Source organism: Panthera pardus, unplaced genomic scaffold (genome assembly GCF_024362965.1).
Source record: "Panthera pardus isolate Hobbes unplaced genomic scaffold, ASM2436296v1 HiC_scaffold_16, whole genome shotgun sequence".
In the NCBI taxonomy this organism is placed as follows: Eukaryota; Metazoa; Chordata; class Mammalia; order Carnivora; family Felidae; genus Panthera; species Panthera pardus.
In genome coordinates, this window is record NW_026526721.1 from 74,216,379 (window position 1) to 74,238,044 (window position 21,666).

General features: G+C 41.8%; 2 protein-coding genes across 7 annotated transcripts in view; one reads left to right on the plus strand and one right to left on the minus strand.

Moving 5' to 3' along the window:
* Positions 1-1,210: 1,210 nt before the first annotated feature.
* OPA1 (OPA1 mitochondrial dynamin like GTPase) overlaps positions 1,211-21,666 on the minus strand; it is a 93,163-nt gene continuing 72,707 nt past the window's right edge. For 4 of the 6 annotated variants that reach the window (XM_019448812.2, XM_019448814.2, XM_019448815.2 and 1 more), the window contains 2 exons: positions 4,024-4,091; positions 1,211-1,643 (listed from right to left, as the gene is read on the minus strand). In XM_019448812.2, coding sequence (XP_019304357.2) covers positions 4,027-4,091 — 65 coding nt within the window. In that variant the 3' untranslated portion in view covers positions 1,211-1,643; positions 4,024-4,026. Of the gene's footprint in view, positions 1,644-2,895; positions 2,993-4,023; positions 4,092-21,666 lie in introns of those variants that run through there. The other 2 variants (XR_002079780.2, XR_002079781.2) reach the window with 2 other exon arrangements.
* Positions 9,019-14,895, plus strand: LOC128777271 (uncharacterized). The gene is given in 1 exon segment (XM_053903534.1): positions 9,019-14,895. A coding segment is annotated over 1 exon segment (5,307 nt). The 5' UTR covers positions 9,019-9,234; the 3' UTR covers positions 14,542-14,895.

Genomic DNA, 21,666 nt, shown 5'->3' on the forward strand with positions numbered 1-21,666 from the left:
TGGTTATGATTTACAACTACAAAAAAAATAATTACATGGTGTCTGCTTCAATGAGGGGTTACCAGCAAGCAGCACTGGTTAGAGAGAGTTTACCAGTGAGGTCACCTCTACATTCAGCACAGAACACCCGGGGCGAGGGGCGTGGGAGGGTACTCCCTTGCTGTTCCCCTACTAGCCCTAGAGCTGAAAGACACATGAAATGTTCTAGACTCCTCATCCACCAAATAACAATATACACTGCTACCAGCCGATTAAACCTGGATTTACATATCTTATCAAACAGTATAAAACAAATATATACTGAACTCTTGATTTCTGAAATCTTTTGCGCTACCCTTCCAACCTTATATATTAAGTGTCATCAGATCTCAAGAGAAATCACAATGCTATGGATGCTAAATAAAAAAAAAAAAAAAAAAAAGGTAGGGTAGCAAGGGAACTGTTACCAAAACAGAATTCAAAAAAAAAAAAAAAAAAAAACCTCCAAAAAACTGTCCACAATGGGCATTTTTATTAGAATACTAAAGGCTTAACAAAATGGAAGCAAAGAGCAGAGATAAATGAGAAAGACATTTGAAGTCAAAAATGGTATACTTCTTTGCTTTAAAGTCCTTTAGCCAATAAAAAAGTATTTATGACACACACAAAAATGCTGTGAAGGTATTGTAACTGAACTGCAATGAATCCAATTTTATGTTTCTCTTTAAAAGTTCAGCTAAGAGGGAGATGGTTAACATGCTGTTGAAATAATGCACTCTTATGAAAGAGCCTTTTCCTGCTGCCTCCCTGAACTGCTTGACAGTCTAATAAAACTAGTCAACTGATTATTCTTTATCTTCCCTATCCTGTGTCTCAATCCAACAGCTCTGTCAACAGGTAACCCCCACCCCCCCGCAAAGTTAACCGAAAACCTTGCTCACCTATACCACATCCAAAATGAATGAACTTCAAATGGAGACAGAAAGTACAAAAACATCCATTGAAGCAAACAGGTAAGCTGCTGCTGAGTTAGCTTCCCAGGCAGCTCTCTAAGCTGTCAGGGAAGGCTGAGCTCTCTTCCACTGAATGCACACGGAATTGCTGCAATCCAAATTAACCTATTTGAGGGGTTCTTCTGTTTACGAGTTCTCTTTCACATGATAAATGTGGACTGAATTTTCATAATCAGATAGTTTCTGGATGAAGAACATTTACAGATACAGACAACAAGTTAGCGGGTTACCATCATTTTATATACAATTGATAGCTTTTCACAACACCTGGCATTTTTTCCCCAGAGAAGAAACAGACACTGAGCAGTACCGGCTAATGAATTAGGTGAACGAGTGCCACCACAAATGACACAAGCAGGAGAGCAAGTTTCTTATCGTCAAGGGCTCAACCTAACGGCCACACCACTTGTACTATCTCAATGTGTCACTTCAATACAATAAGATAGGATTTTAATGCCATTTCCACTCTTCGTGCATTCAAAAGGCAACTGATGGTCAAAGTGCCTCTGATACGCATTAAGTATTTTTACCCCATGACTTTATTTCATGTTTAGAAAGGTGGAATAGCAGAAGGAAAAAAGGCAGGACAAAAGACTTTGGAGTTTTCTTTCTTCACATGTATGCGGAGGTGATTATATTATGAGTAGGATTCTGTAAAAATAAACACATTTGATAAATTAAGGTATGGGGAGACAAATGCAAAATTTCTAAATAAACTTTATTACTGCATGATCATAAAAAAATACTGAAGCTTAACTGCCTGTTCGCTAGTTTTATGAAATTTAAAATATCACCTACTATAACAATGTGACAATTTTATTAAACATGTGTGAATTAAAAAATACTGTCATTAGTTTTTTACAGAGAAAATTTAAAAACATATTAAAATTGATTGGTAGAAGGAATCTGTGTTTGGCTGTGCTGGGTATAAATATCTTCAGCAATTATCAGAATGAATTACTTAAAACTATCAGGTTGAAGAACTCAACACATGTTAAAACTATCATTAAGAAACTATTCCTCAGGGGCCCCTGGGTGGCTCAGTCCAACTCTTGGTTTTGGCTCAGGTCACGATCTCAGAGTTAGTGAGTTTGAGCCCTGCATTGGGCTCTGTGCTGACACTGCAGAGCCTGCTTGGGATTCTCTCTTTCCCTCTCTCTCTGCCCTTCCCTTGCTCTCGCTCTCTATCAAAATAAATAAATGAACTTAAAACACACACACACACAAAAACTATTTTTTAAAGTGACTGGTAACTTTATAAAATGGTCAAAATGAAGCAAGGCTACAATTTTGCCACATTTATTCTTTTAAATGGATTTTCAGGGTACAAAATAGTTGATCTTTCCAATATTCAAATAGTTCAAAGGGTTATAAAACCCAAGGGCTAGGAAGGGCTGTGGAGACTAAAGACAAGTAAAGAACAAAGAAAACTGGGATAGTTTCCTCATAGACACAGATTATCACAACTTAGCTCTTACGACTACCCTGGCCTCCACTTGAGACAGACTCTCTGGCAGGAAAAGGCATGTTCCCAATAGCAACAGTAACACTAGATGTCACACTAACCAGTTCAGGGTAGTGACACTATTATGTAAAACACTGGCTGCCTTTAGGCTTCTTCATTTCATTAAAGAGAGAAATGAAGCTTATATTTTTAATGGGGTTTCTGTGATTTTCATGAATCTTCTTCCCCCCAAAACCACATTTACAAACAGAAATATCAAGTGAACTTTGGTGCTGAAGAGGAGAATCTCCAAATCAAGAAGGCTCTCAAAATGTTTATTTCTAACATGAATTACTGATAGGAAGTATGACAAGGAGGAAGGTATCATAACAACTTTATGGTTTTAAAAGGAAATTTTCATACACTGAAGTTGTATAAAACATTTATGAACACAGATACTTGAAAACAATGAATTCTTTTTGGACTGTGTCAAAGATGGTTGATATTTACTCTCTGGATACATTTTTGTGTACATCCATGTATACATCTGTCTTAACTTAGGGGAGAGAGACAAAACCAAGTAATAAAACATTACTGGAAAGCTTTCTAACTTCTTCCTCTCTCACTTATTGCTGGTATGCTGTTCTGAGGGATAGTGGTCTGAGCTGCACTTCCTTTTCTGGCTTGCTTTCTCAAATGTACTGTGCCTCCCTTACAGGAAAACACGTAGTTTGGTCACAGGGCCTTTTCTGAAATGAATGCAGCTAGGGAGGGAATGTTTTACTTTAATACTCCTTCCAGTTCTGACTGTGTTGCAGGCTGCCTACAGGGAAAGGCTCACAGATAAAGTGACTAATTAAATATCTTAAAGAAATGATAATGTCTTAATTAGAGCACCTTCCCTTTCTCAGCTTCTTCAATAAAAGCAAAAGACTTACTAATTATAATTCTTCAGCAGTAATTAGCAGTTTACTATGCTACTACGGAAAATCTGTATTTAAATATACAATACTTTATTTGGAACATGCTTACAATGCCAGACTACAGAATTAGATAAGAGTCCACACATTCAGAAGAGTACTCCATTCTAAGGCTATCTGAGTTACTTTAAACAGGAGAAATGGTTTTAAACATGAGAATAAAATCAAGAACAATTATTATTAGTCAAGCCAAATAAAATGTTTTGCAAGTTAACATACACATCATTGTCCACTCAATATGAACAATGAGAAATAAAATAATGAAGGCTACAGTTTGATTATTTACATGCAGAAAACTTATGAGCCACATGCATATTATGAAATATCTTAGCTTTGTTTACTTTTGCTCTGTTCAAAATTAGTTCTAGAGGATATTTTTAGTTCACCCCGAAGGCAATCAAGTATTCAAGAGGAACACTGTACATATGAAATTTAGAATTAATTTCAGAGATTCCTGCCTTTAAAATTATTTAATTACATTAAAATTATTATTCAGGAACAAGCAGGATATAGTCATGTACAATGACAAACTATAATAAGTTAAAAAGTATATGTTTTGCATTTAGTCAGTATGAATGCAGTAAAAAGGCTCTTACTAACTTATTACCATTTATTTCTCCTGATGAAGAGCTTCAATAAAAGCATCAAGTTTTTCTTGAATTTCTCTAACTTTCTCTGTGGAGATAAAAAGATTATTAGATTAATTAAAAGTGAATTTATTTTCAAAGGCATCACAAATCTTTGAAGACAATTATTCAATAAACTGTCTGGGATACTTAAACCATTTTGGAAAAGGGACAAAAATTACCTTAGCATCACGTATCACCTTATATCCAAAAAATGTTCAAATGGATTGTCGTAGTAGCTCTTAACAATTTTTTGGAAAGGGGAGGAATATGGGCTTTGTGACTGACCCCGCTAAGAATGTAATAAGAATTACGGAATGTTACAGAGAAAAATGTACGTATAGACACATACATCATTGCATATAGAATTTTAAGGAGTTCTCAGATTCTCTGGAGTCCAACCAAGGACTCGGTTAGCAATATCTGCAACAGAGGAGAATATAAAATAATGAAACAATTGTTTAAAAAATGTTTATTTCTTTTGAGAGAGAGAGAGAGCGAGCAAGCACGAGTTGGAGGCAGGGCAGAGACAGAAGGAGACAGAAAATCCCAAGCAGGCTTCACACTGTGTGGAACCTGACGTGGGGCTCGATTTCATGACCATGAGATCATGACCTGAATCGAAATTAAGAGCTGGATGCTTAACTGAGCCACCCAGGTGTCCCAATGAAACCATTTTTAAGAATTAAAAAAGAATACAGGAGTGTATCTAACAGGCCTTAGACTGGAAAAAGACTTTCTAGGATAAATGGAGAAAGCTACAAAGGAAAAGATTACTAGTATGATCACATTAAAATGTACACTTTATATGTCAAAATGTCCTAAATTTAAAAGACAAAAGAAATTGTAGAAAATATCTGCAACAAGTATTAAAAGGGCAATAACACTTTAAAAATACATACAAATGTACTTTCCTAGCTATAAATGTATAAAGTTTAAAAACACCACAGTCAGGGGCACCTGGGTGACTCAGATGGTTAAGCTTCTGACTGTGGCTCAGGTCATGATATCACCACCGCTCATTAAGTTCAAGCCCCACGTCGGGCTCTGTGCTGACAGCTCGGAGCCTGGAGCCTGCTTCGGATTCTGTGTCTCCTTCTCTCTCCGCCCCTTCCCCGCTTGTGCTCTCTCTCTCAAAAATAAACAGACATTAAAAAATGTATTAAACAACAACAACAAAAACCTCAAAGTCACTGAAGACAGATTTACATTATTTTATTTGATTTTATGTTTTCATGTTTGCAGACTTCCAAATAAAATCTATAACTTCTCTCTGAAATATAAAGATTTCTTTCACAAACTATTCACACACAGGACATGTCAATCTCCCAATATGCAAAAAATGGAAGTCATGATTTATTCTACTTCATTGCTTACTTAATCATGCAACTCCCATTTTAAAATATAGTTTGTGATGCCCCGGTAGCCTAATGGAGAAGGCACTGGCCTCCTAAAATATAGTTTGTGGTGGGGTACCTGGGTGGCTCAGTCGGTTGAGCGTCTGACTTCAGCTCAGGTCATGATCTCACAATTTTTGAGTTTGAGCCCCGCGTCAGGCTCTGTGCTGACAGCTCAGTGCCTGGAGCCTGTTTCAGATTCTGTGTCTCCCTCTCTGTCCCTCCCCTGCTTGTGCTCTCTCTCTCTGTCTCAAAAATAAATAAACATATATATATATTTGTCCTTTTAACACAATTTTATATATTAGTGGGAATTACCAATTAAAGTGAAGTGACTGGTTCAAAGCTATTGATCTAGAGGCAAAACTGTAAAGCATTCTGCTTTACATCTATAGAAAAATCATATAAAGTACATTAATATTCAACATTTTATCTTTTATATTTAAAAATAATCTGCAATTGAAGACATAAAGTATTCCTTTCTATCAGTGGGACAGCAGTTTTGATGAGCAGCCAATAAAAGGAAGAATTGTCCTTTTTATGAATTCTCATGAGCATTGCAGGAACTCGACAAGGTCTATCTGGCTGCATATAAAGAACATAATGTCTTCATCTTCATTTCCCAGCAATTTAACACTACTACTTCTTGGTATTAGTCTGAGACTAACACCAAATCTATATAGAAAAAAAAAAAAGCCATACTGTTTTAATTCAACTATTTACTGAGCAAACATGATAACAGTTATCGCAGAGACAACAATAATTCCTTTTATGTAAAAGTAAACTAGAGAAACCCAACCTATAATCCCAACCTATCTCTTGGAAGTTTAATCTGTATTTTTTGGCAATCTGTACTATTTTTTAAGTCAACAAACCGGTAAACATACTTCCTTTCTCAAAATAAGGCCACATTCTTATTTTTAAAACTAATTCATCTTGTTGCTTAGAAAGAGCTTCACCTATTTTCTTCATGAGTATTTAGAGAGCTCTACATAGTGCAGTTCATCAACTGAAGAATTTTTTTAAAAAGGGGACAGTAGGAGAAAAAGAGTTTTCTAAATTGTCTGACAGAATTTTGGAAATGAACAAGGTATTTAAAAAATCATCTGACCTGGGTGGCTCAGTCGGTTAAGCATCCGACTTCGGCTCAGGTCATGATCTCACAGTTGTGGGTTTGCGCTTGAGTCGGGTTCTATGCTTACAGCTCAGGGCCTGGAGCCTGCTTCAGATTCTGTGTCTCCCTTTCTCTCTGCCCCTCCCCCACTCATGCTCACGCTGTGTCTCTCTCTCTCTCTCTCAAAAATAAACAAGCATTAAAAAAAATTTAAAAAAAATCATCTGGCTTAAATAGCACAACATATGGAAATCTAAAACAGGTACTTAAAGCCATGGCAGTTCCTCTAACCATCTCACTGAGCTATACTACTTGGGAAAGGTGTACTGCATGAGAAGAATTCTGACTGTTTGCTCCACGACCTGAGTCCAAGCAGGGCCAGCTCTGTCCATCCTTCTGCCCTGTCCATGACCTCCATCCTCAGCTGCACAATCTGGGACTGGGTGGCTCGGTAGCATCACTCAGAAGAGAGAGTTCAGAGCAAGATCTACTTGTATTGACAGACCAAGAGCCACTCTGATGCAGGTGTCTAACTGTGGAGTCTGAATCAAATTCAAATTCTTATAAAATTAGAGATAAGCGATATCTTTTTTTCTAAATAAAAGTTAAAAGACTGTCTGATTAATAAGAAGACCACAGAATAAAATTGCCAAATTTTCCTTTTAAAAAGCTGTTTTTACAAAATATTTTCAACTAGAATATCAGGGCACCGTGCCAACATACTCTGAAATGTCAAAAATGACACAAAGGGCATTTAAGTAAGTTACTAGGAGGTAACGGGGAGAGAGGAGAAGAGAGGAGAAGAGAGGAGAAGAGAGGAGAGGGTGGAGGTGAATGTGAAAAGAAAAAAGAAGGGGCACCTGGGTGGCTCACTCGGTTGAGCGTCTGACTCTAACTGTCGTTCATGACCTGATCTCAAGCTTGTGAGACAGAGCCCTGCGTCAGGCTCTGTGCTGGGTGTGAAGCTTGCTTAAGACTCTCTCTGTCCTTCTCCCTCTGCCCCTCCCCTGCTCCCATGCTCGCTCGCTCTCTCTCTCTCTGTCTCTCAAAGAAACAAAACAAAAAAACAAAAAACAAAAAACAAAAAAAAAGAAAAGAAAAAATAACTGTGATAAATGTACTCTTTTTACACTAAATTTAAAAATCCATTTCTTTGTTCCTTCATTTTATACAATGTACTTAATGCAGTGATATGGGGACACAGATGCTATCTTGCCTTTGAGAAGAATTCCTTGATCACTTCCTACCTACCTCATGCTGAGTCTATGAAGTATCTACTATGTTTGAGGTGATTTTAAATCCCACATTTCATTTGGTCTTCATACAGCCCTGAAGGTGTCCCTGCAGAAGACAAGGACCTGAAGCCTGCAGAGTTAGCTTTGTGCACGTTTCTCTGATTTGGAAACATACTAGATCCACTACCAGATACAGACTCTAAATGGTAACAAAACAAATGCTATTATTTGAAGGGTATTTGTTGTGAGCTTTACCTTTTACCTGAGATAAGACATACTGTGGTAAAAATGAGGGAATGGAATAGTTACCAAGCACCTTCCTAAGTAGTTTTGTGCCTAGGAATAACTAAGAAAAGTATAATAAATATTATTACCTAAATATATTTGAAAAAACCCTTGGAAAACAATACAAACGTATGAAACTGGACAAAAAAAGTTCAGCATCTCCAATGTCTACAACAATGTCTGACTCACTACACATGCTCAACAAATACCTGATAAACGATAAATGAAATTCCCAAAAATATGGTACAGAAAACAAAGGCTGCAGGTTATCAAGAAAAAAAAAAAAAAAAATCACTCAACAGACTTCCTGGGTGTTATACCAGTGACCAAGAGGGCAGAAGCCAGGAGCACAAGGTGTGGAGCTGAAAGGGCGGGCCTACGCCGGCCGACTCCATCTTGTTCTGTGTTCTCCACCTTGAGTGACTATGTCCCCGACATGACCCCTTTTCCGGGAAATTCACAGAAACCTCAGACTGCGCCTCCTCCCCTTGAGTAACCTCCCGCTCACCCGTTCAAACTTTCTGATCAAAACACGCCCAGCGACCTGCGTAACAGGACTCCAACCCTTCCCCAACCAATCGGCTGAGGCCACGACCCTTCCCCAGCCAATCGGCTGAGGCCACAGCCATTACCTCACCAACTGCCCCTAGACCCCTATAAAACCTTTGTGCTTTTGAAACTCGCTCTCTCTCCCTGGTATCTCACCGCTGCGTTGGTGCAGGTAGGGGATTGAGCTCGAGCTAGCTCGAATAAAGGTTCTTTTGCTTTTGCATCGGACTCGGCTCCCTAGTGGTCTTTGGGGATCACGAATTCTGGGCATAACATTTGGGGGCTCATCCGGGATCCCCAAGACCCCTGAGGGACCCCCGACCCAGAGAGCCTGACTGGCCACAGTTAGTGTCTGTTTGTTTGTTCTGTCTTTTCTGTGTGAGCTCACTTCTGGAGTTCTGGTAGTGCCCGACGCGGTCTAAGTGGACGCACTGGAGGACCACGGGCCGGGAGTTTCGGAAGACGTTCCGATTCTCCCTTCTGGAGGGACGTGGAATCCCCTCAAAGGTCTGAGACGAGGCGGGTCGCTCCCGCTGGTCGGCGTGAGGCTGTCGTCTTTGGAGGGACGTGGAATCCCCTCATCGGTTTTGGAGGGACGTGGAATCCCCTCAAATGTCTAAGCTAGCTTTCAGTTTTGCTTCCATGGAGTTGGAAGATTTTCTAGGGGCCCTCTGTTTGTCTGTTTTTGTGTTTCTCTGTTTTGTTCTGTGGACTTACTGGACGGACGTTATGGGACAGACTCAGACTACTCCTCTAAGTATTATGATTGATCACTTTAAGGATGTGAGGGGAAGAGCTAACAACCTCAGTGTGGAAGTCCGAAAGGGTCGGTGGCAGTTTTTTTGTTCTAGCGAGTGGCCAACTTTCAATGTCAGATGGCCACCAGAGGGGACCTTCGACCTCCCTACCATCCACCGAGTCAGGAGTATCATCTCTCAGCCTAAGACGGGCCATCTTGATCAGCTCCCTTACATTATCACTTGGCAGGACCTTGTGGAAGACCCACCCTCTTGGCTTAAACCCTTCCTAGCCCCGCTCCCTCCGGAGCCAAAACCCATTCTTGCTTTGCAGGGGACAAAGAAGAAGAAAAGTCTTATCCAGCCTTCAGCACCCCTCTACCCTGTCTTACAGGGGGGTACTGAAGAAGAATTAATTTTTCCTCCCTCGTATAACCCCTCTAGGATGCTGGAAGAACACCATCCTCCCCCTCCGGGGGAGGCAGATGCTGTTCTGAGAGCGGGAGGCGGAAACGCTCCAGTGGGAAGCCCGCCCTTCACCAGACAAAGGGCAAAGAGGGAGCAATCCGCCTCCGCCGCCGACTCCACTATTCTGCCCCTGCGAGCCACCGGACCCCCAGACGCGGAGGGGAACCAGCCCCATCACTATTGGCCTTTCGCCACTAGTGACCTCTACAATTGGAAAGCTCAGAATCCTAAGTTTTCCGAGAAACCGGCAGGGCTTATTGATTTATTAGACTCTGTTCTTTTTACCCATCAGCCCACGTGGGACGATTGCCAGCAGCTTTTGCAGGTCCTGTTCACGACTGAAGAAAGAGAAAGAATCGTCAACGAGGCCCGAAAACTAGTTCCGGGCACAGACGGGAATCCCACCACCAACCAGGCTCAGATAGATGCCTCCTTCCCCTTAACTCGGCCCCAGTGGGATTTCAACACGGCAGAAGGTAAGGAGAGGCTCCGGGTCTACCGCCAGACTCTAATGGGGGGTCTCCGAATGGCTGCTAGAAAGCCAACCAATTTGGCCAAGGTAGGAAATGTACAACAGGGAAAAGATGAATCTCCGGCTGCCTTTTTAGAACGGATCATGGAGGCATTCCGTACCTATACCCCCATGAATCCAGAGGCTCCGGAAAGCAAGGCAGCTGTTATCATGGCCTTTGTAAACCAATCGGCCATAGACATTAGGAGAAAATTACAGAAAATAGATAGACTAGGAGAAAAAAGTCTGCAGGACTTACTGGTGGTAGCCGAAAAGGTATATAATAACCGGGAGCTTCCTGAGGACAAGCAGGCTCGCGCCATGGCGGCTGCCAGCAGTAAGCAGACTCGAGACCTGGCGAGAATACTACTAGCTACCACTGCTGACTCCCCTGAGGAACGAGACCGCCGTCTCTGGCAGCTGGCAGACGACGCAAGAAAAGGTAAAAGAACCACCAAGGGGGGGAAGCAGAGGCTGCAGAAGGATCAGTGCGCATACTGCAAGGAGATAGGGCATTGGGCCCGAGATTGTCTGAAAAGGGCCGGCGGGAAAGGAAGCAAGACTGATCGAGTAAAAGTCCTAGAGCTAGATGAACTAAGTGATTAGGGGAGTCGGGGTTCGGACCCTCTCCCCGAACCCAGGGTAACTCTTAAAGTGGAGGGGACCCCTGTTGACTTCCTTGTCGACACCGGAGCACAACATTCGGTCCTCCGCACCCCACAAGGAAAACTAGCCAGCAAGAAGTCCTGGGTACAAGGGGCAGCTGGTATGAGCCAGTATTCATGGACTACCCGAAGAACAGTAGATTTGGGAACGGGCCGGGTATCCCACTCCTTTATGGTAATACCAGAATGCCCCTACCCGCTGTTAGGACGGGACTTACTGACCAAGATTGGAGCTCAGATAACTTTCAGACAAGGGGGGCCTCAGGTCACCGATGGCAAGGGCCACCCCATCCAGGTCCTGACCATGAAACTGGAGGATGAATACCTCCTCCACCAGGAGGCGCTCCCGAGAGAGGATAATATAGACAGATGGCTACAAGAATTCCCCTCGGTTTGGGCAGAGACTGGGGGGGGGATGGGACTAGCCGCTCATAGGACCCCAGTCCTGGTAGAGCTCAAGCCAGGAGAGAGTCTGGTAAGGATCAAACAATACCCCATGTCACATGAGGCCCGGAAGGGGATCCAGCCACACATCCGGAGACTACGAAGCCTAGGGGTACTAGTTCCTTGCCAGTCTGCCTGGAACACCCCCTTACTGCCGGTCAAAAAGCCTCACACAAATGACTACCGACCGGTACAAGACCTCCGGGAAGTAAATAAGAGGGTCGCGGACATACACCCAACTGTTCCCAACCCATATACTCTCTTGAGCTCCTTGGCGCCCTCCAGGGTCTCGTATACTGTACTAGATTTAAAGGACGCCTTCTTCAGTCTGCCGCTGGCACCCCAGAGCCAACCCCTGTTCGCCTTCGAGTGGCATGATCCGGAGGAGGGCTACAGTGGGCAACTCACCTGGACACGGCTACCTCAGGGATTCAAAAATTCACCCACCATCTTCGACGAGGCACTACACGAGGACCTGGGTGAGTACAGAAGGGAGCACCCTGGCCTCACCCTCCTACAGTACGTAGATGACATCCTGATTGCTGCTGACACGGCCAAAGACTGTGAGCGAGGGACCCAGGACCTGCTGGCTACCCTGGGGGCTTTAGGGTACCGGGCATCCGCGAAGAAGGCTCAGATATGCAGGGAGAGGGTAAGTTACCTGGGATATATCCTGGAGGGCGGACAGCGGCGGTTATCAGATGCCAGAAAAGAAACTGTCCTAAAGATCCCTACTCCCACCTCCCGAAGAGAAGTGAGGGAATTCCTAGGATCAGCCGGCTACTGCCGCCTCTGGGTTCCAGGTTTTGCTGAGATCGCCAGGCCCCTATATGAAGCTACCAAAGAGGGGAAAACATTTAAATGGACTGAAAAAGAAGAAATTGCCTTCAATCAGTTAAAAAAGGCCCTCCTAAGTGCCCCAGCCCTGGGCCTACCAGACATTATGAAACCCTTCCACCTCTTTGTAGACGAACATAAGGGAATAGCAAAAGGGGTTCTAGCTAAAGCCTTAGGCCCCTGGAACCGCCCAGTGGCTTACCTGTCTAAGAAACTAGACCCAGTGGCTGCCGGCTGGCCGCCATGCCTAAGATTTATTGCGGCGACAGCACTCCTAGTCAAGGATGCAGACAAACTGACCCTAGGACAGGAGATCTGGATCACAACCCCACACGCCATTGAAGGGGTCCTGAAACAGCCTCCTGATAGATGGATGAGCAATACACGTGTGACTCATTACCAGAGCCTCCTACTCAACCCTCCACGAGTGCGGTTCCACCCCAGTGCAGCCCTCAATCCTGCAACCCTGCTGCCCGACCCTGACCTAGGTGCTCCACTACATGACTGTGCGGGAATCCTGGAACAAGTACATGGATTCCGGATGGACCTGACCGACCAGCCCCTCCCCGATGCCGAGGCTACTTGGTTCACTGATGGCAGCAGCTTTGTGCGAGATGGACACAGGTATGCGGGTGCAGCGGTGGTCACCGAAATGGACACCGTATGGGCGGAGGCTCTACCCTCCGGAACGTCAGCCCAGCAAGCGGAGCTCATAGCCCTCACCAAGGCGCTGATGCTGGGAGCTGGAAAACGGCTTAACATCTACACAGACAGCCGTTATGCATTTGCCACAGCTCATATTCATGGGGCAATTTATCAGGAGAGGGGGTTACTGATGGCAGAAGGACGGACTATAAAAAATAAGCAGGAGATACTTAACCTGCTTACGGCCTTATGGCTTCCTGCCAAGCTAGCCATTATCCACTGCCAAGGGCACCAAAAAGCTGATAACCCAGTAGCTAGAGGTAATCGAAAGGCTGACCAGGCAGCCAAGGCAGTAGCCCTTACTCCAGTCCCCACCATGACCATACAACTACCAGACCCGGGAGACCCAGTTTTACCAGACCAGCCCAAATACTCCCAGGAGGAGTTACAGCAGATCAAGAAACTCCCCATGGCCCAGGAGATAAAGGGATGGTGGTATACACCTAACAAGGAGCTCGTGCTGCCAGACCGGCTCGGAGTCTCAATATTAGAGCACATGCATTGGTCTACTCACATGGGGGCCCGAAAATTAAAAGACTTAATCCGACATGCCGGAATCAAGATTCACCAACAGGACACCAAAATAGAGCAAGTTGTATCTGCCTGCAAGACCTGCCAACTCACCAACGCGAAAGCCACATCAAATAAAAAAGGAACCAGGCTCAGAGGCACCAGACCGGGAGCCCAATGGGAAGTCGACTTCACTGAAGTCAAACCAGGAAAGTATGGTTATAAATATCTTTTAGTATTTACAGACACCTTCTCTGGCTGGGTGGAGGCATACCCAACCAAGCATGAAACGGCTCAGACGGTGGCTAAGAAGCTACTAGAAGACATCTTACCCAGGTATGGTTTTCCTGCCATGGTAGGATCAGACAATGGACCAGCTTTTATCTCTCAGGTAACACAGGCAGTAGCCAAGGCGGTGGGGGCAAACTGGAAATTACATTGTGCTTATAGGCCCCAGAGCTCAGGACAGGTAGAAAGAATGAATAGAACCCTAAAAGAGACCCTTACCAAATTAACCATGGAGACTGGCGGGGACTGGGTGACTCTCCTACCGTACGCCCTTTACCGGGTTAGAAACACTCCTTACACTCTGGGTTTTACTCCCTACGAGATCATGTTTGGCAGGCCACCCCCTGTTATTCCCAGCCTTCGAGCTGAACTTCTTGCAGAGTTTAAAGATCAAGAACTTTTTCTTTCCTTGAGAGGGCTCCAGAGGGCGCACGAGGATATTTGGCCGCGCCTCCGTGCCATCTACGAGGCTGGCCCGACCCCGACACCTCATCAGTACAAGCCGGGAGACTGGGTCTATGTCAAGAGGCACCACCGAGAGACTCTCGAGCCGCGCTGGAAGGGACCCTACATTGTAGTGCTGACAACCCCCACCGCTCTCAAAGTAGACGGCATCGCGACCTGGGTCCATCACACCCACGTTCGGCCAGCGGACCCCTCCTCGATCCGGAAAGACTTCGTCACGCGATGGGCCATCAGTCGGGACCAACACAACCCGCTCAAGCTCAAGCTACAGCACATTCGACCCACCTAATATTGGTAACTCTGTTAACTCTGCTTGTCATTGCTCATGCTACCGGGAGTCCCCACACCCCCCAAAACATCACCTGGCAGATCATAGATACCAGCTCAGGGACAATACTTAATTAGACCTCCCAGAGCCACCCCAGGGACACATGCTTCCCAGAACTTAGCGTAAACTTCCAAACTCTGTTCCCCTTGTCACCATAAATGCAGCCGGTCCCATGATTGGGTCCGTAAGTTACATGACAAGGGGGGAATGAAAGGGCGGGCCTACGCCGGCCGACTCCATCTTGTTCTGTGTTCTCCACCTTGAGTGACTATGTCCCCGACATGACCCCTTTTCCGGGAAATTCACAGAAACCTCAGACTGCGCCTCCTCCCCTTGAGTAACCTCCCGCTCACCCGTTCAAACTTTCTGATCAAAACACGCCCAGCGACCTGCGTAACAGGACTCCAACCCTTCCCCAACCAATCGGCTGAGGCCACGACCCTTCCCCAGCCAATCGGCTGAGGCCACAGCCATTACCTCACCAACTGCCCCTAGACCCCTATAAAACCTTTGTGCTTTTGAAACTCGCTCTCTCTCCCTGGTATCTCACCGCTGCGTCGGTGCAGGTAGGGGATTGAGCTCGAGCTAGCTCGAATAAAGGTTCTTTTGCTTTTGCATCGGACTCGGCTCCCTAGTGGTCTTTGGGGATCACGAATTCTGGGCATAACAGAGCCAGCCTGGGAACAGAAGGCAGGGTACATACACATTGACAATGAAGATCTAGGAAAGCTGGTGGGTCACTCGAACCACACAAGCAACACGGGACAGAGAATACTCAGGTCTCACAATACAGTAAGTGGAAAGAGAAATTTCAATTTAATTATTTCACCTTATTCAGAAGACCAAAATATGCTGACTGCACACATACACACACAGAGAGAGCTTTAGAAAGTATATTGCTTTCATTCTTTGCAAAGGAGCTATATTACAGATAATAAACAGCATTATTTCCCATATTTGAATTCCTTCATTTCAAATTCTGATAAAAGTCTTCAGCACTTCCTATATACTAACTATGCCATCCGGCTGCACACAGAAAACAAGACTTATTCATAAAAATCAAAGTTGAATGTCAGCAACTAAAACTTTCTACTTTCTGATCCTTCCAAACACTAATGTCCCAGTGTTAAAGTGTTTTCAAGTCCCAAAATCTTACTGTACTTAACTATTTTGCCATTAGAAACTACTTGCCCACAGAAATGTGCATACAGGTTAGCAAAGGGTAATTATAAAGCAAACTCCTTTTTCTATTAAACATTTGCCTTAAATATTTATAGTTGGAGAACTCTTATAAAATTTCAGATTAACCTGATAAATTAAACCAACTCAGGAAGGGATGAACAAACTCCTATTTCTGTTTGAACTGCTATTTCTGCTCTGAAATAGGCAATTCTACTTGTAGTGAATACTGAGTCTACTTGCCATTTATCCAATGTTTACTTAAAAGATGAACTATTTCAGACATCAATTCATTGTGCTTCTTGATTGAGTCATGAATATTCCCATAATCCCCACCTCATAAACCGCCCCTCTCAGTGAATGAAGGTCCTTCTCTTTTTTCTTCAGATGACTTGGCATCCATTCATGTTTTGGGTCTCTTTATCTCCACATGAAATGATAGTGCTACTCTCAATTTCTTTTTGAATCTTCTGATACTTGCTCTAAAAGTCTCAAATATAGACTAATCTGTAATTAGGTTTTGAATACACTGTGAATACCAAGAGGCCAAACCTGGGAGAAGGTTCACTTCAGTGGTTAATAACAGTTTAGAATAGGAACAAAGAATCACACACAAAACACTACCACATGCACTGAAATAAATCTTTTACAACTTTTGATGTTTTTAAAGAAAGCATGAAAAACAAACTGCAAACTAATGCAGTGTACCTTAAGCAAACCACACATCCACAGATCACAATGTACCTTAACAGAACTGTTTTATAACAAGCTGTATACACATTTAGAGTGAAACTTGAGGACACCTTGGAGGTGAGGTTTTGCTGTAAAAAAGTATTCACTAAAGGACTGAAAATTTTAAAAAGTTCTTAACATGTAATATATGTTGCTCATCAAAAGGCTTGCCTTTTATTAGACAATCCTACTGTAAGTGCTCTTTAGGAGTTCCGTATTTAAAGGGATTATCTAGAGTACAAGGAAACAAGGGAAGAAAACAAACAGAAAGGGTGAACCAGAGACAAGCTTTAAGATTCTCAAAGATACGTTAAATCTTAAGATTTAAGATAGTCAAAATCTTAGATTTAGCACAAGAAAAAATGTGCACCTTTTATAGTCGAGAGGAAGAAGCAAAGCGACAATCCAAGGTGTGTAGCCAAATCTAACACCTTTTTTTTTTTTTTTTTTTTAGCATTTATTTATTGTTGAGAGACAGAGAGAGACAGAGCATGAGCATGGGAAGGGCAGAGAAAGGGGGAGACACAGAATCCGAAGCAGGCTCCAGGCTCTGAGCTGTTAGCACAGAGCCCGACGCGGGGTTCAAACTCACGAACCGCGAGATCATAACCTGAGCCAAAGTCTGATGCTTAACCCACTGAGCCACCCAGGAGCCCCTAACACTTCTCTTCTGAATCTTGGTCCTGTAGTTTTTTTCCCCCTACAAAGAGCCTTTTTTCTTTTTTTTTCTTGAGCTATGATTATTTTTAAACCGACTCATTAACAAGGATGAACAGAATTACTTCTGCTCGTTACAGAAAAAGGAGACTCCTATGTTCCGGAAAGCTGTCTGAGACTGCTATGGTAATTTCAAAGCTGGGTGGGGTCACTGACTTCTAGGGGTCTGCTGAAGGTGGTAGCAGAGTCCTCTGGGTTATTTTGTTTCAAAAGTTCAAATGGAACTCTTTTGCCAGAATTACATCTACTCTGCAACAATTATTATTTAGGTTGATTAGGAGATAGGATTGTAACTCTATGTTCCTAATGAAAACGAATGTAAGTATATTACTATAGGCAGATCTTCTAAAACAGACTTCACAGGAGTACACAATAACAAAAGGAGTGTTTGATGACAACAAATGTTAGAAATCCCTACACCCTAATAATCAATGGGGTAGTAATTTTATATGGATTTTATAAAGATGAGAACATAACGAGTTAAAAGCTATATGATAACGTGGTCAGGAGAACCAGGCTTCTAGACCCATCTGTGCCTTTAACTTCATGACCACAGTCATGTCACAGCCCTGGTCTCTTTATCTATAAAATGAGGGAACCTGTCCAGAATTCAAAGCCCAAAATGCTTTACATTAGGACTGAAATGTACTATACTAACCGATCATATGTTTTAACTACATCTTTTTAAACTTAATTGTCTTGTTTACTCCTTAGTATTTTTTTATTTGATGGTAAGCTCCTAGTAAAAATTCAATCGCAAATGACAATATTATTCTCACACGACTACATAATTCATTTTAGAAAGATCAGGATTATACTGGTTTTTTTTCCCCCCAGGAATCAATGTGGGACTGCTTGCATGAATTATCTACATACAAAAAAGTCCATCATTTAAAATCACTGAGTCTAGCACAGAACTCACTAAGCAATAGATGTCCATGAACTCATTGTTCACTCACTCACTGTTGAGTAATCTACTCACCTGATACATAATTCAAACATTAAAGATGACATTTTTAAAAAATTTATTTTAAAAAATTTGCTATAATCAGACCCACCCTCACCGCCCCCCCCACCAAATAATATGATTTAGAAAGAGCTGCCTTAAGAAAGTCTGTGAGATAAATTACAGCTTAAGTCTGATGAATATATAAATAGCTCAAAGTGACTTGTGGATAAATTCAGCTTTCTCTCTACCTCTCTCTTTTTAACTCCTAACTGCAAGCATTTCTACCAGGCTCTTTTGGAGGATATAATCAAAACCTCTTAAAATACTTTCTTGATATATTAAAATTCTCCAAAGACTTCAGTATGAACGAACATAGAGCAGCTTACATTTAGGCCTCGACCCTGACTAAGCCTTTCACTTTTATAAGTAGATGGCAATCGTAATTTCATCTCACATCTCAGCTAACTATTAATGCTTATGGATCTGCCCTTAATTGAGCAGCTCCATTCCAGGTGTGTGTCAGTGTCAGTGAGCGTGAAACCTTGAACTCTCTGCTACCTGATATTAAAAGGCTCAGAGCTGCAAGAGGAAATAATATTTATGGAAGACTGTATGGGGGACACTAGATATTAGATACTATGCTAGATACTATGTACGTCCATCTTTAGATAAGCCAAATAGCTATGTATCTGGACTGTGTCATTTTGGTTTCACCTAGAACTGCTTACGTGATTAGCCTACAATGAGGAACATTATAGTAAAAAGCTCCATGAAATTAATGATCATATGTAGTCATCTGGTTTACTGTATCATATAATTCAGTGTTCCTTCCGTGAGCAGAGATGAACTTTTTCTCAGGTGTGTGTACCAGGAACACCTATGCTTCAACGAAGCAACTGCTTTGTCTGACAGCCACCATAAATCCCATAATCAACTCTGCTTTCCGTTTTGCTTCAGCTGTCTAGGAAGCTCAGGGCTACATTTGCAGGTTACCTGCAAAATGGAAGAACCCCTGAACCAAGTATTTTGAGGGGGATACCAATCTTATCCCACGTTTCACATTATTTCAAATTGCCTTAACCTTCTCTTTCCTTCATTCAACTTTCCAATTAAGCATTTTTACATTTTGCACAGGATAGATCTTTGCAAGCTGCCTCAAATCCTTTTTGGAATAGGCGGGGAATTAATAAATAAGCTAACACACTAGTTCACAGAAGATGTACCACTAGAGAGCTGATTCATAAATATACCATAATACTTGAAAAGTGGTCTTCTTATGCTAGTAATGCTTTTAAGATCAGGAATTTAAAATATTTGAGGGGGGGGGACAATATTTGTCCCATTAACCTTCTATAGGTGATTTCTGCATAGGAGAAAAAAAATTTTATTTCTGCTTAATGCTTAGAAAATCCAATGATATAAATATGTATACTTAAAGCATTTCTTTTCCGCAATGGAAGAAAAATAATAAATTTTTATGGGATTCATGATTGTCTTTTTAATGTAAAAGTTAGATTCTACCATAAGATTAATAATCATCTCCCATGAATTTTTATTCTGTATCCAGTATATAAAATGTGCCTTATTAATTATATCTATTAACTCAAATTATGGTAAAAAAAATCTTTAAAAGTTATTTTATATGTTAACTCATTAATGATACATTGCTTTATTCCTCCCCCCCCCCAAAAAGTTTAAATAAATACACTATTTCAAAATGAATGCATTCCTTCTGTCTCCATAGAAAAATCTAAACATAAAAAAAAATTTAAATATGATTCAGGTAATTAGTTGAGATGATTAAAAAAGCCTAGCCTAATGACCAGTAAAATTTTTGGTCCCAATCAATTAAGAAGGGTTTAAAATAATCCATCATTTTTTTTCTTTTCTATTTTCTTCTTATACTTAAAAGTGTATCTTACTCTGAATTTTGTTAGGTGGAAAGTAGAAACATTTTAAAAAAAGGAAAACCACCCAGGCAGCCCTTAAAGAGACAGGACATCATTTATCACCTGTAAAGACAGATTTATAAGAAGAGGGCCCCTTCTGTTCCTTTAAGACTGCAAAACAGATGGGAAGTGAATGGACAGTCAATGGGACAAGAAAACACATGGGAGGTGCTGCTGTATGTATGTTCCCAGCGTAAGAAAGAGGTCAAGATTGTAACTGCATGACTGGGTCCTGGAAAGGGTCTTTCTTCAAGCTGTTACAAAGACAAACGCTGTTCCTCATCCTGCTGTCAAACTGTTATAAATATTGGTTTGTCAAAAGACCTTCAGTGCTGAAGCTTTAAAAGGAGGCGTAACAGATGAATGAATCATGAGAATGATTCTTAAACAGTCAGCTCATTAATGTAATTTTTAAAGTAAAAGAAAGAATATGAGAACAGAGACTGTAAATCTGATTTATGAACCAAACCAAAAGTATATGAAAAAATATGGAACTAAAAATTGCAGGTTTTAATAAAGTTATGAATTAAGCGAGATGAAAAACAAAAATGAAATACAATTGTATCTGTTAACTATAATGCTGCATCAGGACAACAGATGATTATTAAACCCGTCACAAGGAGAGCTAGCGGGCATTCATGTTTTGTCAGGGTGATTCCCTAAGTTTTCAGTTACTTCTACTACAACCCTGCAGAAAAGTATCACTGCTGATGCTGGGTCCAGAAGTCAGAATAAGGCTCAGAGAAATGAAAAGAACTCCAGAATTAGTTTTACATATTCATTGATTTAGAAAATCACCTTTAAATTTTGTCACAATTTCTTATTTTCTACAGAAAGGGAAAATCACAACATTGAAAAAGCAGTAAGAGTACACAGATTTATAAACCTGTATATATTTATCTGAAGAATGAAACCATTACATATGTCTTTAGGAGAAAAATTCAATGTTCTAGATTCTTAATGATTAGTTTAGGAGAACAGGTTTAAAAACTAGCACAGTGAAAATAATATAAAAAAAGGAAGCCAAATTATATTACCTCAGTTATCTGTAGTCACCCACAAACACAAACCCAAAGACTAAAGACGAACAGAAGCCCAAAACAAATCTAAAAAGATACTATCTCTAACACATGTTGTTATCCCCAGCTTTGCTATAAATATTTATGTGACTGGCTAAATCACTTCCCTTAATGAACATTAATTTCCCCATCTGAACAATGTGGGATAATACCTTATAAGCCTCATATGCCTTTACAAGGTAAACATGGACAGACATAACACGTTCTGTAAAGTGCAAAGCTCTATACAAATGTTAAGAGACAGTTGTATGGCTCCAAGCAGGATTTGAATACCAAAGTACCAAATGCTGCAATTACATAAGAGGCTCGCCTGGCTGATTGCTTTCTCTTAACTGTCAGCAATCTTGGAAAAACCAAATTCGGTAGAAATGAGAAAAGATTACAAAGTTAAGAAAGTGAACAGTGAGAGTGGAGGTAGCAGGCAAACATTTGAAGGTTTTTCTGGATAAGTGAATCAAGATCAAACGTAGGTAGACTGCAG